At 41.3% G+C, this 15,755-nt stretch overlaps 1 protein-coding gene across 8 annotated transcripts in view; it reads right to left on the minus strand.

The window, feature by feature from the left end:
* Nucleotides 1-1,642: 1,642 nt before the first annotated feature.
* The window catches only part of B3GALT1 (beta-1,3-galactosyltransferase 1), a 509,322-nt gene continuing 495,209 nt past the window's right edge, over nucleotides 1,643-15,755 (minus strand). For 7 of the 8 annotated variants that reach the window (XM_032408764.1, XM_032408785.1, XM_032408793.1 and 4 more), the window contains 2 exons: nucleotides 5,337-5,420; nucleotides 1,643-3,532 (listed from right to left, as the gene is read on the minus strand). In XM_032408764.1, the coding sequence (XP_032264655.1) occupies nucleotides 2,323-3,303 (981 nt within the window). In that variant the 5' untranslated portion in view covers nucleotides 3,304-3,532; nucleotides 5,337-5,420 and the 3' untranslated portion in view covers nucleotides 1,643-2,322. The remainder of the gene's footprint in view (nucleotides 3,533-5,336; nucleotides 5,421-15,755) is intronic. The other variant, XM_032408772.1, reaches the window with a different exon arrangement.

Consider the following 15,755-nt stretch of genomic DNA (forward strand, 5'->3'; position numbering starts at 1 on the left):
TGTACATATATGATGTTTATAATGTGCAATTCCTTGACATGAAGGTGGTTTGACTGAGCATAAGGTAAATGCAAAATGGTAGTAGAAGACAGAGGCTTGATTCAGCTATGTGACTGAAATGTGAACCAAGTACAAAGTCATGAGACTTTTCCAATGACCAGAACTCACAGCAGTTGAGGGTTGGGGGTTAGAGAGGGGCTCACCTTGTGTAGATCCATCTCTCCCCAGGCTACCTAATGCTGTTTTCCAATCAAACTCGGCAGTCCAGCTGACTGTTTGATGAAGATGTACTGAAGGACAGGAAGACCTGTCTCATATTACATTCTTTGGGGCTGGGGATAAGAGATCCAGTGTTGTCAAGAAATAGGCCATGACTTCCATTTGTTCATTTTGTTTACTTGTTTGCTATCAACTTCTGGGGGAGCTTCTAAAGGTCAGGTTAAAAGAAAAGTTATATTCTTTCAGTTGCAGGGCTGTCTTTGAATGAAGACAAGCAGAAGTTGTTTTCTAATGAATAGAAGATGTGCAATATGTGGGTTTGCAGAGTGCCGATTCTTCTTCGGATAGAGGGGGACTAGCTCTACCAGCCCTCAAAGTCCTTATCGAGAATTCAGATGAATGTTTCCTGAGATCTAAGTTGGTGGGATATAATACATTTTGCAAAGCATGTGGTTCAATTATTGTAATATGCTTCCAGCCAGAGGCTCCTCCCCAAAGAAAGGCAGCTGCCTTCACTTTCAGCACCCTGGGAAATCAAGGCATTGCACCAAAGTAAAAACTTATTCATTGAAATCAGAGGAAATGATAGAGAAATTGAAGCTTCTCCAAACACCTAAGTATCCAGGGAAAAGTCAAAGTTTTAGAAGAATCAGATGCACTAATAGTTCATATTCGATCTTTATGTTGGCAGAATTTATATTTGAGATGATATTACTACTACAGATGACCACTGTTGTAATCAATTATTTTAGCATTTGGCATAACGCATGATACATTGCATTAGCACCTTTTAAACTAAGGATCTCAAAATACTTAGCAAATGCAATTTGCTCTCACAGCACCTGTGAGGTAGGTGTTTTTTCCATCCATTTTATAAATGAGCATATTGAAGCACAGCAAGGTTAAGATGCCTGCTCACATGACCCAATAAGAACGATGGTACCAAGAGAAACTGATCCCAAGCTTCTCCACTTTTCCTTCCCATGAACCTCAGTCATAGAACTTCCAGAGCACCTCCGACTCCTAACGGCATTGCAGCTAGAGGTACTTGGATGTTCCAGATGTTAGAATATTACATCTATCAACTGTAGGGCTAAAGCATTCAATAACATTGGGACCCATTGAAAGCTTATCTCACATGCTTTGCAAATGTGTGGGAGGGGCATCTTATACTATTGCTAAGCTTGCTTATGTTAATTATAATGCATACATAAACTCGTGTTTTCTCCGTGTAATTTATTGTTTTTCTGTCTTCCTATCAACTTACTTCTACATATGTGCCTTCCTGAGACAGAAACTGTAAAATGCACTTAGCAACACCGTATGGAGGGAAGCAGGTGAGATTACATTTGGCAAAATCTCCTTGGAGGCACCAGGTAATGTTTGTTCTGAAAGACAACCCCCCCCCCCCCCCCGCCCCGCGCCGGCAAATCTCTTGTTTATTTTGTTAAGTAGCATTTTATATACATTCCACCCAATGACCAGGTTTAATCCTCGGATGAGCAAGCACAGTTGTCTTCCAACCATACAGAATATTTGCTTTTCAAATTTAAATTTCCATTTATTTAGCTGCAGCCTCCCTGCCAGGCCTAAGTTCATGTCTTGGTGGAACCGCAAATACTGTACACATTACATGGCAAGAGATGTAAAAATTCAATGTAACAGCACACACAATATTAATAATCACATCGGGTGTGTCTTCCTGACTGTGTATTATTTCTGAAAAAGAGTTATTTACTTTTATTTTTGCAGAGATGATATGAAGGCATTACCTCAAGTCTCAGTTTCCCAGAACCAGATTTTTATCTCAGATGCAGAGTATGTAAATCCTAGCAGTTGTTAGGATGTTACTTTTTGAGATACACGCAATGCCTCAGGACCTGAGAATGAAATCTGGCCCTTCTAACTCATGTGTTGTTTCTATGCCCAGAGCCTAACACTTGTAAATTGGTAATCCAAGAAAGAAACTAGGAGCGGGAAGAAAAAAGCTTTTTACAAAACCCCTACACTGGTTCATTTCCCCTGGTGACACCGATAAAACACCAACACCCTAGGCCCCATTTCTTAAAAAAGAAAAGGAATGTATTTACATCGGTAAAAATCCTAACATCTGAGATGTTTCTTGCTTGACATGTCATTCCAGATTCTGTGCATTTCTTCTGGAGAGATCTGATGCACAGTGATGACGCGGCGATATCTACACAAACTGTAGGCCATTTTCCAGTGATTGAAGCCACTGTTCTGGAAAGGATGTATGCCCAGTTTTCGAAGACACAGTCCCACATAGACATCTTCAAGGTGAAGCAGCCTTGTATGGAGTGAGGTCTTATAAATGAGTTCAGCCACATCAGCTGAAAAGATATAGCCAGTCCCCGAACAAAACGGTGGGTAGTTACTGTCAGGGTACAAATCCCTGGGCATGTACCACTTACTGCGGACGTCCCGGATTGGCCCTCCATTGATGACATAGCCAGTAAAATACCTTCTTCTTGGCTTGGTGGAGGGTTTTAGTAGTTTGTAAATAAGGTTGTCCATGTTTACAAAAATGTCACTGTCTGTTTTCATGACATACTTGGCTTTTGAACAAAAAGTGGCCACCCATCTCATTCCCATTAGTGTTTTGAGGGTAAGGTTATGGTAGGAGTCAATAAAGTCCTCCACGATAATGTCGTGGAAGATTTGGCTCTCTTGCTCCACCATCTGATTCAGAACAGGATCCGCGTTCTTGCCCAGGAGGAAGAGAGTGGCTATCTTGATCCCTTTGAAGTTGTTCTCATCCCCCCACGTCTCTCGGATTGCCTGGCGGGCGTCAAATTCTTTGTGGGTGGTGCTGATGAGGATAACAAGGAAAGGAATGTTTTTCTCACATTTGTTGGGTTCATTTATAAGAAATTCAAAAGAATGTGGGTTTATAGGTCGAGTTCTTATGTTGCCAAAGGTGAAGTTTTTCCTGGCAACTGTTAGGTGGCTGAATGGCTTGGAGCCAGTGTAGGAAGAAGTGGGACGAGTTATACTCAGATACCAGAGGGCACTGGCCCAGCACACAACTGTCAAAACATAGAGACAGGAGACCTTTGAAGCCATTGTCTTGAGAGCACGTCTATTGCAAATATGGAAGAATATGCCTTCTTGGCATTAGTTTGTTTTCATCTTGCAAAGGCAGCATATTACTAATAAATCTTAAAATTTGACAGAGAAGTGTGAGTGCGGGATTGTCCATGGGTCTTAGTGGCGGTCTGGCATCTCTGCGTTCCCTTTACTTTCTTCCAAACCTGATGGAAAGTTCCATGTCTCATAAATCTTCCTCTTAACTCTGCAAAATCAATAAAGTACAGTTGTCGTTCAGATTTATTTAGTCACCTCACATCCTCAAATAAACATAATAAGGGTGTTAGAATTACCCATGATGACTCAAATCGTAAACGTAATCATTCATTGCCACCACTACTGAAAACTTCCTGACACCACCTCCTCCCTTTCCTCCCCTGGATAGAGGTTATTTATGTATATTCATACCCAATTAACAAGTATTAGATTATAGGCTCTAGGGGAACATGAAGTAAACGGAACATTAGTAATTAAAAAAGACTTTTCCCCTCTTCACAAAAGGACCTCTTCGCTGTTAAAAACCTTCTGACACTGAAGTCTTCTTTCAAGCAGGAGAGCCTCACACAGGGCCTCCTATCTCATTCCCACACTTCTAAGCCTGAGTATTTGTTGGCTCGATTCTGATGAAGTAGTTGGTTCTCAACATCCCTCTGCTTTCTCTAGCCCTGTATTTGAAAACGTGTGCATGACCACTGGAAAATCTGCTCAAACGGTCTCCCTGGGCTCTGACTTACAAGTAATTCCTTACTTTTCCTCACTTTTTCCTAACTTCGGCTCTCATGAATGTTGGTCCCTAATTCTCAGTTTCCTAGGAGGCTTCACATGAAGAAGAGCCTCACCCTCAGGCATGGACACCATCACCCAAAGGGCCTTTCAGACAGCTGGCGGCATTCATTTTCGAGTTGATCTAAATGGTGTCACGTGTTGTGCTTTTCAGCAATTCACCCTGATGTTCCCTTGATGAAATTATGCTGGCCCCTTTCAATTCTGTTTATGTAGTGACACTTGTCAGTAAACACAGCAGCAGTATAATAAGAGACGCAATTGAGCTTGGAGCCACAGACCCAGTGAAGATGGAAAGAACACTTTAATTGGTTCACATTAAAAAGTTGTCCTTCGGAACTCTAATTCTTTCTAGAACTTGAGCTGCTCTCATGCCAGTAAAAAAATATATGCCAGGCTACAAAGTTCATTCATGTTAAAAATTGTCTTTTCCTTCCCAGTTAGAGCAAAATGTGGTGGCCCTGGAAGACAGAGATAGCAGATCATGGATATTGACTTCAACAAGGTCTGCTTCAAAGAAAACTATGCCCTTAAATGGACAGACTGTGTTGAAAGAATTTAACTGGGATTATAGATTGAAAATCAGGCTTCCAAGCACAATATTCATAATGAAATGAAAAGACATGATGGGCAATAGCAGAGATAACACACATCCTCTTGTCAAAGCCAAGAGCTGCCTGTGAATATATGATCCATATGAGACCAGCAATAACTCAGTGTGGTTACGGTTCTAACTAAATGAATATTAGAAAGGCTTCAAGCAGCATGACTCTAGGCATAGGCAGGGCTTCATCCAACCCATAATAAGTACTCTCTAAATAGAAGCTCCAGTATCCTTGGCTCCTGAAGGAAATGTCCGCTCTAAGGTGCACCATAGCTGATATAAAGGACGTGATGTGCAGCAAGCTTTGAAACTTTAAATAGCAAGCGAAACGAAGTGAGAAGCCAGCAATAGAGTTTAGAAAAGGGCTTCTCAACTTGGGATATACAGACGGCAGCTCCAACTGAATGCCAAAGGAGTGTGAGTTGAGTCTCAAACCAAACTTTCTCCGTCATTGTTCCAGGCTAGTATCTGATTCTTATAAGCCTGCTGTTGTCATCCTAGAGCCCTTGTTACTTTTCACAGTTTCCTACTAAACTGTGAGTCATCTATTACTAAGCTGGTATACCAAAAATAGTCACTGGAAAAGGCACCTCTCAAGCTCTCTTCTTGAGCCACTACTCACATGAGTGCCTGTGAGGTATTGGAAAAACGGAAGTAGAGCCCATACTCCTCCTCAAGGAACACGTGGTCTAGGAGGAAAGACTTCCTGTAAACGATTAAAACAGAGAGACAAAAAATTTCCTCACGAGGCTACTAGAGGACACAGGAGAGGTGGGCTGGTGGACAGGGTGTGTGCAGACCAGGCACAGTCGAGCAGACTGCACACGGCATCTCCACAAGGCGCCATTCCCAGAGACTGTGATGTGAATCATACTCCTCCACCCCATCCTGGACTGAAACAACGAGGTTGCCTCGGGGAAGATGCCATGCAAACGTTATCTAAGCTGAGTCTTCAAGGGCAAGTATGAATTATCTGGATGAGGACCAGACATTTGAGGCAGAGGAAACTCAAAGATATGAAGTGAGAAGCACGGTGTGTGCCTGGTCTGCAAATCCTGGAGGAAGGGAAGAGGACAGGGTGCCGGGGAGGAGGGTGGTGATGGTGAAGTTTCAGGCTCTCGAGATAAACAGGGGTCAGATGGTGAGTGGTGCTAAGAAACTGAGCTGAGTAGCTTGTCGCCCATCTCTGCAACCTAAAGGGTGCAAGGGAGGATTTTACCTTCACCAGATCCTGCCCACTGATTTCAACAGCCATTTATTTTTCCATATTAGGTATTTCTTTTTCCCATAGTTCTATGCCCCAAGGGAATAAGTGACAATTTGTTTTCTCTGATACTTTTCTGTGTGATTTTCTGGGGGAAGGGACTCCATAAATAACAGGTACTTGGGAGATTTAGAAAGAGCTAAAAGAGGGAGAAATAGAGAAATAGGTGAGAGCATGAATAAAGTTTATGTATTTAAGAACACTTTTCACAGAAGAATGAGCATTCTCTCTTAGCTAATGAACATGACACTTCTTTTCATTGTTATTGTAGGTCTTTATTTATTTATCTCATTTTATTTTATTTTTTAAAGATTTTATTTATTTATTTGACAGAGAGAGACACAGTGAGAGAGGGAACACAAACAGGGGGAGGGGGAGAGGGAGAAGCAGGCCTCCTGCTGAACAGAGAGCCTGATGCGGGGCTCGACCCCAGGACCCCTGGGATCATGACCTGAGCCAAAGGCAGACATCTAATGACTGAGCCACCCAGGCACCCCGATAGGTCTCATTTTAAAAAGCATGTAGTACACCAGATACTGGGCTATGCGCTCCATGCCCTGTATTTTATAGAGCTTCATTCCTTACGTTGTTACAAGAGAGGTACTGTCTCAAGATCACGCAGCTAGTGGGTGACTAAGTGAGTAGTCATCTCAAGCTTCCTGAGGCCCGTTAGGACAATAGGCAAAATCTTGCACGGGAGAGCCAGGGTGGCAGGGAGGAATGCATGCTGCTCTTCTCCCAGTGATCCACACATTTATTTTCTTAGATGTGTGTCCATGGCTGGAATTTTTGCCTAGTTCATTCTGGTTTGTTACACACTGCATGACACCAGTTCTATGGGGATCCTTGATCATCAGAAAATGATGACTTGCAAAGAGCACATGAAAACTGGGACGGGGGGAGAGGGGGTGGAGAGCTACAGCTGTTGAAAGCTTCAGAAACACTTTGCAGTTCCCTTTCTCTGAAGTCTCGAAACACACACATGTACTCACACTCACACACTGAAAGAATCACTCTTTCTACTGATTTTTTTCAGACACAAGGACAAAAGTAAGCACAGTATTGTTACATCCTGGGCACCAGGAAATGCAAGTGATCACCAATAAAAACAGAGGATTTGACTGGGGCGCCTGGGTGGCTCAGTTGGTTAAGCGACTGCCTTCGGCTCAGGTCATGGTCCTGGAGTCCCGGGATCGAGTCCTGCATCGGGCTCCCTGCTCAGCGGGGAGTCTGCTTCTCCCTCTGACCCTCCTCCCTCTCATGCTCTCTGTCTCTCGTTCTCTCTCTCTCAAATAAATAAATAAAATCTTAAAAAAACAAAAAAAAACAAAAAAAACCCCCAAAAAACAGAGGATTTGAAATGGGAAAAAGAACCAGCCTAGAATCTGAAGAGTGGCTAACGATAATGCGCACCTACAGCGAGGGGCACTAAAAAGCATCCTGTTTGCTTATAACAAAATAGATTTCTCAGGTGGCCAGGCAAACACAAAAATAGGCCTCTGGAACAGAAATAGCAATGTAAGTAAAGAGAATAGAGAGTAGTAGCAGGCTGCATTTAACTCTAAAGCATGATTTTATGTATGTTGGTTGAAGTAGTTAGTGTTGAGCAAGATGTCCATGTTTCACTCCTTGAACAATCCGAACTTGCTATGTGGCTTTCTGTGCCTCAGTAGCCTTACGTATAAAATAAGGGCAAAAATAACATCTACATTATCTCGACAACATTATAGCTATTAATGATCATCACCAATCCTTGGAGTTTCTCAGAGGGAAATATTGCTATACAGGCAGATAGTATTATGATATAAAGAACAGGTTCTAATGGGGATGGGGGGATTATGTCAGTTGATCAGTTCATGATTTGGGGTCCAGGGCACACATGTCAATCGATTCTTCTAAATATGTAGGATTGCGGTCAGTTTTTTGGTCTAGCGAATACACTGTAGAGATTGCCTGCTAGAGAATTCTGTTTTCTTCCTGGAAAACACAAAGGCAAAAGTCCACTAAAAAGCAAAGAAAATGACAGCTGAAAAGTTCTAGAGAAGGAGCTGAATGTCACAAAGCAGAATCCTCTGGAGGGTTCTCTTAGTTTCATGAAATTTAAAGAAGTCCTGTTTAACAGACATGTTAATGTATTAAAATACAAACTTGCACACAGAGCATTTGTCATTCCTTTTAGCAGCCCTACTACAACCACAGATGCTGATGACATATTAACTTGTCATCCATTAAATTCAAATCCCTCTAAATAGAAACATTCGCCTCTAACACTTGAAAGATTTCCTCCCCAGAGGCCTTGCTGTATCACAGATTACCTCATTCACAGAACCCGTCAGTAGCTATCCACCATCACCTTTCAGGAAGTTAATGGGGCAGAATTTTCAATTTAAGGAGCACATGTTTCTCCTAGAAATCACATTGGATAATCTGTTATTTTGAGTAATTTACTTTTTAAAAAGCTCCTAAATTTGCCAAAATTCTTCTCTTGTATGGCCAGAAATCAGTCCAGCAGCAAGTGGGTAGAATCTCTTGGGCAAACTGTGCATAGTTTGGGGTGTCAAGCTCATGTCCTTCTCCGTCATGGTTCCGGCAAGTACAAGTCAGTACTGAGTGCCTACGTCTTGGTTGCCACTGAGATGGCGTGGCAGTCATTCCAGCTTCCCTGCACCCATGGGCGAGGCTGCACAGGCCCCTTCCACTCCCTGGTGTCACAAGGAATATAATATCCCTGAGTTCTGATTTCCCTTGGATTTCCAAATCTACTTCATTTGTTCATCAGAGACGTACTGAACACCTGTTAGAGATGCCAGGCGCTGTTCTACAACTGGTAAGACAGATGGGGGCTTACTTTCTAGGAAATGTAGGCAGAAAATAAACTCATGATAAATGAATACAAAATTAGTTTCAGGTAGCGATAAGTGATGTAAGTAAGTTGGGCAATGGGATAAAGACTGAGTAGAGGTGGGAGGGGAGCAACTTTAGATGAATTGGTCATTCTCTGAAGGGGTGACATTTGAGCTGAGAATAAAAAGCCTTGTGATCTCCAGTCTGGTAATTGAGTTTTTTACTAACATTTTGGCTCTTTGCTTGGCTGTTTGGGATTACTGCTTCATTAGGAGAATCCTTTTGGTTTTTAATCTCTGCTCCTCTCTTGTCTTTTGGATCTTCTTGGCTTCATGTTTCCCAGTGGTGGCCTTTTTGCCCACTCGTTCAAATGCCCTCAGCTTCTAGAGATGCAGGTTATTTGTATTAGTAGGTTATATGTATTAGTTTGCTAAGGTGGCCATAACAAAGTCCCATAAGTTGGGTAAATTTATTGTTTCATAATTCTTTTTTTAAAATTAAATTTTAGGTAGTTAACAAATAGTGCCATATTGGTTTGTGGAGTAGAACTCAGTGATTCCTCACTTACACACAACACCCAGTGCTCACCATAACAAGTGCCCTCCTTAATCCCCCTCACCCATTTAGCCCATCCCCTCCATCAGCCCTCAGTTTGTTCTCTATTGTTAAGAGTCTCTTGTGGCGGGGTGCCTGGGTGGCTCAGTCATTAAGTGTCTGCCTTTGGCTCAGGTCATGATCCCAGGGTCCTGGGATCGAGCCCCGCATCGGGCTCCCTACTCAGCGGGAAGCCTGCTTCTCCTTCTCCCACTCCCCCTGCTTGTGTTGCCTCTCTCGCTGTCTCTCTCTCTTTCAAATAAATAAATAAATAAAATCTTAAAAAAAAAAAAAAAGAGTCTCTTATGGCTTGTTTCCCTCTCTCATTTTTTTCTTTCTTTTTTTTAAAAAAGAGATTTTATTTATTTATTTTGACAGAGAGAGAGAGAGAGAGATAGCGAGAACAGGAACACAAGCAGGGGGAGTGCGAGAGGGAGAAGCGGGCTCCCTGTGGGGCTCGATCCCAGGACCCCGGGACCATGACCCTAGCCGAAGGCAGACGCTCAATGGCTGAGCCACCCAGGTGCCCCTCTCCTTTTTTTCTTTTCCCCTTCCCATATATTCATCTGTTTTCTTTCTACATGTGAGTGAGATTATGTAGTATTAGTCTTTCTCTGACTGACTTATTTCATTTAGCATAATACACTCTAGCTCCATCCATGTCATTGCAAATGGCAAGATTTCATTCTTTTTGATGGCTGAGTAATATTTGTGTGTGTGTGTAAAACATCTTCCTTATCCATTCATCTGTCGATGGACATTTGGGCTCTCTCCATAGTTTGGCTAGTGTTGATAATGCTGTTATAAGTATCAGGGTGCATATATCCCTCCAAATCTGTATTTTTCTATCCTGTGGGTAAATACCCAGTAGTGCAATTGCTGGATCATATGGTAGTTCTGTTTTTTGAACTTTTTGAGGCACCTCCACACTGTTTTCCAGAGTGGCTGCACCAGCTTGCATTCCCACCAATAGTGCAAAAGGGTTCCCCTTTCTCCACATCCTCACTAACACCTGTTGTTCCTCGTATTGTTTCACAAATTCTCAAGGCTAGAAGTCTGAGAAGATGTCGGTGGGGCGGTTCCTTCTGAGAGCTATGACCAAGAATCTGTTCCATACTTTTCTCCTAACTTCTGGTGATTTGCTGGCACTCCTGATTTATAGATACACTAACTAGATCTCTGTCTCCAACTTTACACAGCATTTTCATTTCCCTATGGGTGTCTGTGTGTTCCAGTTTTCCCTTTTTGTAAGGACACCAGTCATATTAGATTAGGGCCTACCCTAATGACCTCATTTTAATTTGATTACCTCTGTAAAGACCCTATTTCCAAAGAAGGTCACATTCTGAAGTATTGGGCATTAAGACTTCAACATGTCTGGTTTTTGTGGGGGAGACACAACTTCATAACTATCTTTCAGATAGCAACAGAATGAAATACTTGGCTCCACAAGACTTCGTTTCTTCACATTTTATTTTCTTGATTCGAGCAGGTAAAGTCTTGGGTTTTGGTAAACCAACTTTTAAAGGATGAAAAATTTGTAATTAGCATTCAAAGAAGAATGAAACATGAATGTGTAAAGGGACACAAAGTTTGGCTTATTTTTAGGTTAAAGAAAAAGCTAGTTCATTTTTTTAATAAGACGACACAAAGAATGTGGCATAGTTTTAAACGGTCCTGTGCTTCTGCTGCTTTCTCTTTCCTTTGAGGTACTCCCCTCTACACACACAAAAAATCGACCCATAATTAGTTGGGAAAATGAAGCCAGGACGGTGGCACCTTTCCCAGAAAGTTGGGGTCAACAATTCCCAAGAAACTGACTTGGTTTCTGGAGAATAAGGACAATTCTCCAGTGTCACCTCAAACTACCAGCATTCCTATCATTCAGTACCAATTTTGAATATTCAGAGACCATATGGTACTACGAAAGTGGTTTGAACATTAAAATCCATGTAGTCACTTTAAAACATGGTCCAAAAGAGAAACCCGTTGGAAAAAATCAACCCAATTTCAACCAGTTAAAAGAGAGGAATAAAAGGAAGACAGAAATTCAGGAAAAAAAAATAAAGAAACGAGAAGGCAGGGAGAGAAAGGGCTAACCACTCGTGTTTATGAAAAGCTCTTGAAATGGATGAGAAGCTGGCCATACAGCCCATCATGATACTGGGGAGGGGAAAAGAGATCCTGTCTGAGAAATGTTTTGATCTCAAGTGACTTTCCTCAGAGCTGGCGTATGAGGGAAATCAAAGAATCTTCATTCTGTGGGGAAATACAAGAACTCAGACCGCAACAGAACTAATTGATAAACGAGCCCCAAAGGCCAGAGATTCTACTCGGCTGCATTAATTTGGCAAATGGTTATCTTGATGCCCAACTCCCTCCCTTCCTCTCGCTCTTATAATTATGCTCTAAATAAGCACAGGAGAGGAAGAAATAAAGCACTATTAACACTAGATAATGGTCCTTGAAGGAAGAATTTCATAAACCATTATGTTATACAGCTTGCTAACTTATTATCTCTCCAAATCGCAGAGGGCTGGCTTTCTCTCCTAGCCTTTCTTTGAAGTAAGCCTCCTTGGCTGTGGAAGGCACTGTGCCCACAGACGTCGAAATCCCTGAATGTTCATAGAAGTAAGTGTTCTGACTCCTCTGCCTCAGAAAGACCAAGAGCTAATTTGTTCCTTTAAAAAAATTAATCATGAATCCTTTCGGAGACCCCATAATTGAACTCGCCCAACAGATCATTTGCAACAAGGACGTGGCAGAAAGCAAAAGGTAATATTCATCATCTTTTGGCAGTCGAAATCATTTCCCTCCCAAAGCTGGAAGAGATTATTTGAACCTTTCTCCTTTTAGTTCAATATACCTTGAAATTTATTGAAAAGGTCTTTATAAATTCCTGCACTCAGAAGAACGGGGCCAACTTGAAAGAGGAGTGGTCAGGATGAGGATGTCTTTGTGTGGGCTTAGGGCTCTTGCTATTCTGAAAGCTACACTCCATTTCATTGCAGAAAAAGTGCACTTCAAATTAGAGGAGAAGATTATAGCTTTCTTCAAATCAATGTGTTGCCCTAGTTCTAGAATTCAGAGAATTTTTAAACATTGCTACAATCCTCTCAGGGAAAAATGAAAATGAGGATGTCTCATTATTTTAAATAAATGCTTGGCTTCCTTCACAGTGATGGATATGGTGCCTTGACGGCCTTATATGAGACACATTTTTTAAAGATGGGCAGAGCCATCACTTATTTAATTTTAGGAGACTGGGAGCCTGGCAATGTGGTTGGACCTTGGGTAGGGCTTCTCTGCTGGGAAAGAAACACCAGGATGTTTTATTACAGATGTGGAAGAGGAGGAGAGGAAAGACATCCTACTCATATAAACAGCAGCTGGGAGAATTTAAAAATGATGAGCTCTGCAATACCAAAAAGGAGTATTCATTTCGCCTGTTATTTTGGGGAGGGGAAGCCGATATAAATGGATATTGTTAGAAACCAGAAAGATGTTAGTGTATTGCTATCTAAAATTTACAATGTCTAAGGAGATGTTTCTTAGCCCATCCCAGAGAGGTAATATTTTAGGTCATATTTCAAAGAATGATAGTACCATGAGGGAACTGATAACATCATATGGAAAAGAACTTGCAATTCTTATTTTCCTTTTGTTTCCTTTTCTAACTCAAATGCCCCTTTATGCAGTATCAGTTTATCAGAATACATAATAGCCAAAAATAATTTTGTGTAGCTGCTGTCATGGAAATTATCTTGTAGGCAGTCAATCTTATGGCACCAGAAGAGCTGGATTCAACCTTCAGATGTTTAGTCATCCACTCTGGACTCTGTGCATCCCTCTACCTTTGTTTCCCCATCTATAAAATGAGAATGATAACATCTGGACATACTTTGCAGGGTCAGTATGGATCAAATAAGATACTGTATTTGAAAATGCTCTGGAAGCTAAATACTGTTACATGAATGAAGAGTATTGTCATTATTAATATAAACATGACAAATAAAAGACAAATCCAGAGAGGATCGCCTATAAAATGTTTCACGAGCAATAGTCAGTCAATGCATCTTGACTAACTGGTGGAAAAGCAGTTTTCTTACTTGGCTGATACTCAAAAAGGGGGAAAAAAGCTTGGCAGTTGACTGTTTTCATAAGAAGGTTCAATTGCATCTTATAATGTGTATATTAAGAGGTCTTGTACTTCTGTGGAAAAGGGGTACACAAGCTAGAGGAAATATTATGATTATTATTAGCACTAATGTGATGAAGAATTAGATTTTTTTCAAATATAACTTTAGAATATCAAAAATCTACCAGATTTAAATAGCCCTCTGAGTAGCATTTACATAGTCATCACTAACATTCTATGTATGCTAAGATAGTCTGAAATGGCTACCCCATGATAATTGTAGAGATATTTAAGACAAAGCCAATTCAAGATTTATCATTTTTCCTTCATAGGTTGTAATAGAACCTTAGCTAGGTTGTAATAGAACCTATCCACAATGTAATATTACAAGGCATATGGTCATTTCATCACTTGGCTAAGGGACTTTGCAATTTTCAGCATTAGAATGCTTTGTGAATTGCTCTAGAAATTCACCCAAAGGAAAGCCTGGGTGACAAGAAGTTTTATTTGGCAGAGTAGCTTTTTAACCACACCCTTTTGCTTTTGAAATCTGTGATTTTGGGTATAATTTTCTTAAATTAGTACCTACTGGCCAGTCATGTGAAAAATACTGCCCTTGATTGCCATTCTCATCCTCAGTCACCCATATTGGGTCTTCACAGTCCTTACCTTTTTCAATCCCAGCATCGCTTCCCACAAGCTATTTACCAAACTCTTGCTCAGCTTCACTTCACCAGATGCTATTTGGTACTAGAGATTTCCCTTTTCTATACCTTCCCTTCTTTTTACAACTTCCTTTTTGCTAAAGATTCTTATTTCCCCAACGGTTAGAGACCCAGCCTGCCAGTGTTCATCCTACTGGCGCCTTGAACTCTTCACCACAATCCACCTTACGTAGCTCTTGAATCTGTTTGAGGCTACACTGGACTCCTCTCACTTGGATTCCATGGGCAGGGCTCAAGATTAATCTCCCCCAGTGCCTCTGAGGTTCAATTCTCATTCCTGTGTCAATTCACCATTCTCCTTTCCCCACTGCATCAGCTGTCCACAATCATCTGCCATCTTTATTCTTACTCCTGAGCCTTTAGATTTTGTGGGGTAAGGTCTCTTGTCAAAGAGATATTGCTTCTCTGGACAAAGCACAGGATTGACAACAGAAAAAGAATCAAGTTGTAGTTCTGCCATGAAGTTTCTTTGGAAATATTTTCCTCCTTAAAAATTTCTCTTAGTTTCAAAATTGCATTAACTTTCACTGATCAGAAATTCTGCACCAGTCCATGATTTCTCAACCCACTTGACGAAGGGCTCTTCTCTGCAGTATTTGGCATTTCCAGTCTTTCCATTCCATTGGCTTTTTTGTCTCTAGAAGGGCTTAGAAAAATGACGAGAATAACAATAACAAAACCTCTTGACCCTGGCATCACTTTCAATTATTGTCATATTTTTCTCTTTCATTTCATATCCAGAGCCCCTAAATAAGTGCTCTCTCATGCTTTTCTCCATTTCCTCACCTATTTAACTCTTGCAATCTATCCACATGGCATGTGACACCATTCTGAGCAAAGCCTTGAGACCTTCCCTGACACACTTAGTCACTCTTTTCTTCCAACTCTTGCCTAGGATTCCTCCTTACTTCACTCCTCATGTTTCTCTGCTCACATTTCTGGTGGTCTTTGTGCTTTTTTCTCTTCACCCGTCCTTTGCCTGCTCTTCCTATTTTCCACACCGGGACTCAGCCCTCCCTCCAGTCTCGTTAGCATGGGGAACTTGCTCTCTAGAAAAAGGCATTTGCTGTCAGCTTTCTAGCAGCGTTCACCAGAAAGGTGGGTCAGAGACCGATGAACTTGACATCCCTTCCCATTTTCAGCACGGTTCTCTCTCTCAGATGGGGTATAGATGTAAGTTTGTACCAAAGCAGAGAGGTATTTGCCTTCCTTCTGTTTCCTGCTTTTTCTTTTTCCTGTAGAAAATAGACTTCAGAACACGTGTTTGAGTTCAATTTCTTAAGTTAAGAAGTTTGTATCATAGACAAACTTAACAGTCATAGAGGACAGGTTTTGTTAAAGACAACAAAAGGTAAAAAATGATTTTGTGCTTTTTGTTCACCTACACATGTAAGAGTTTTATTCTTCCTTATACTGGAGATTTCAGGGTGTTTCTGAAACTGTTAAAATGTTGTAAAGTCCCATTCAAAGCACGTT

Source organism: Phoca vitulina, unplaced genomic scaffold (genome assembly GCF_004348235.1).
Source record: "Phoca vitulina isolate PV1807 unplaced genomic scaffold, GSC_HSeal_1.0 scaffold1, whole genome shotgun sequence".
In the NCBI taxonomy this organism is placed as follows: domain Eukaryota; kingdom Metazoa; phylum Chordata; class Mammalia; order Carnivora; family Phocidae; genus Phoca; species Phoca vitulina.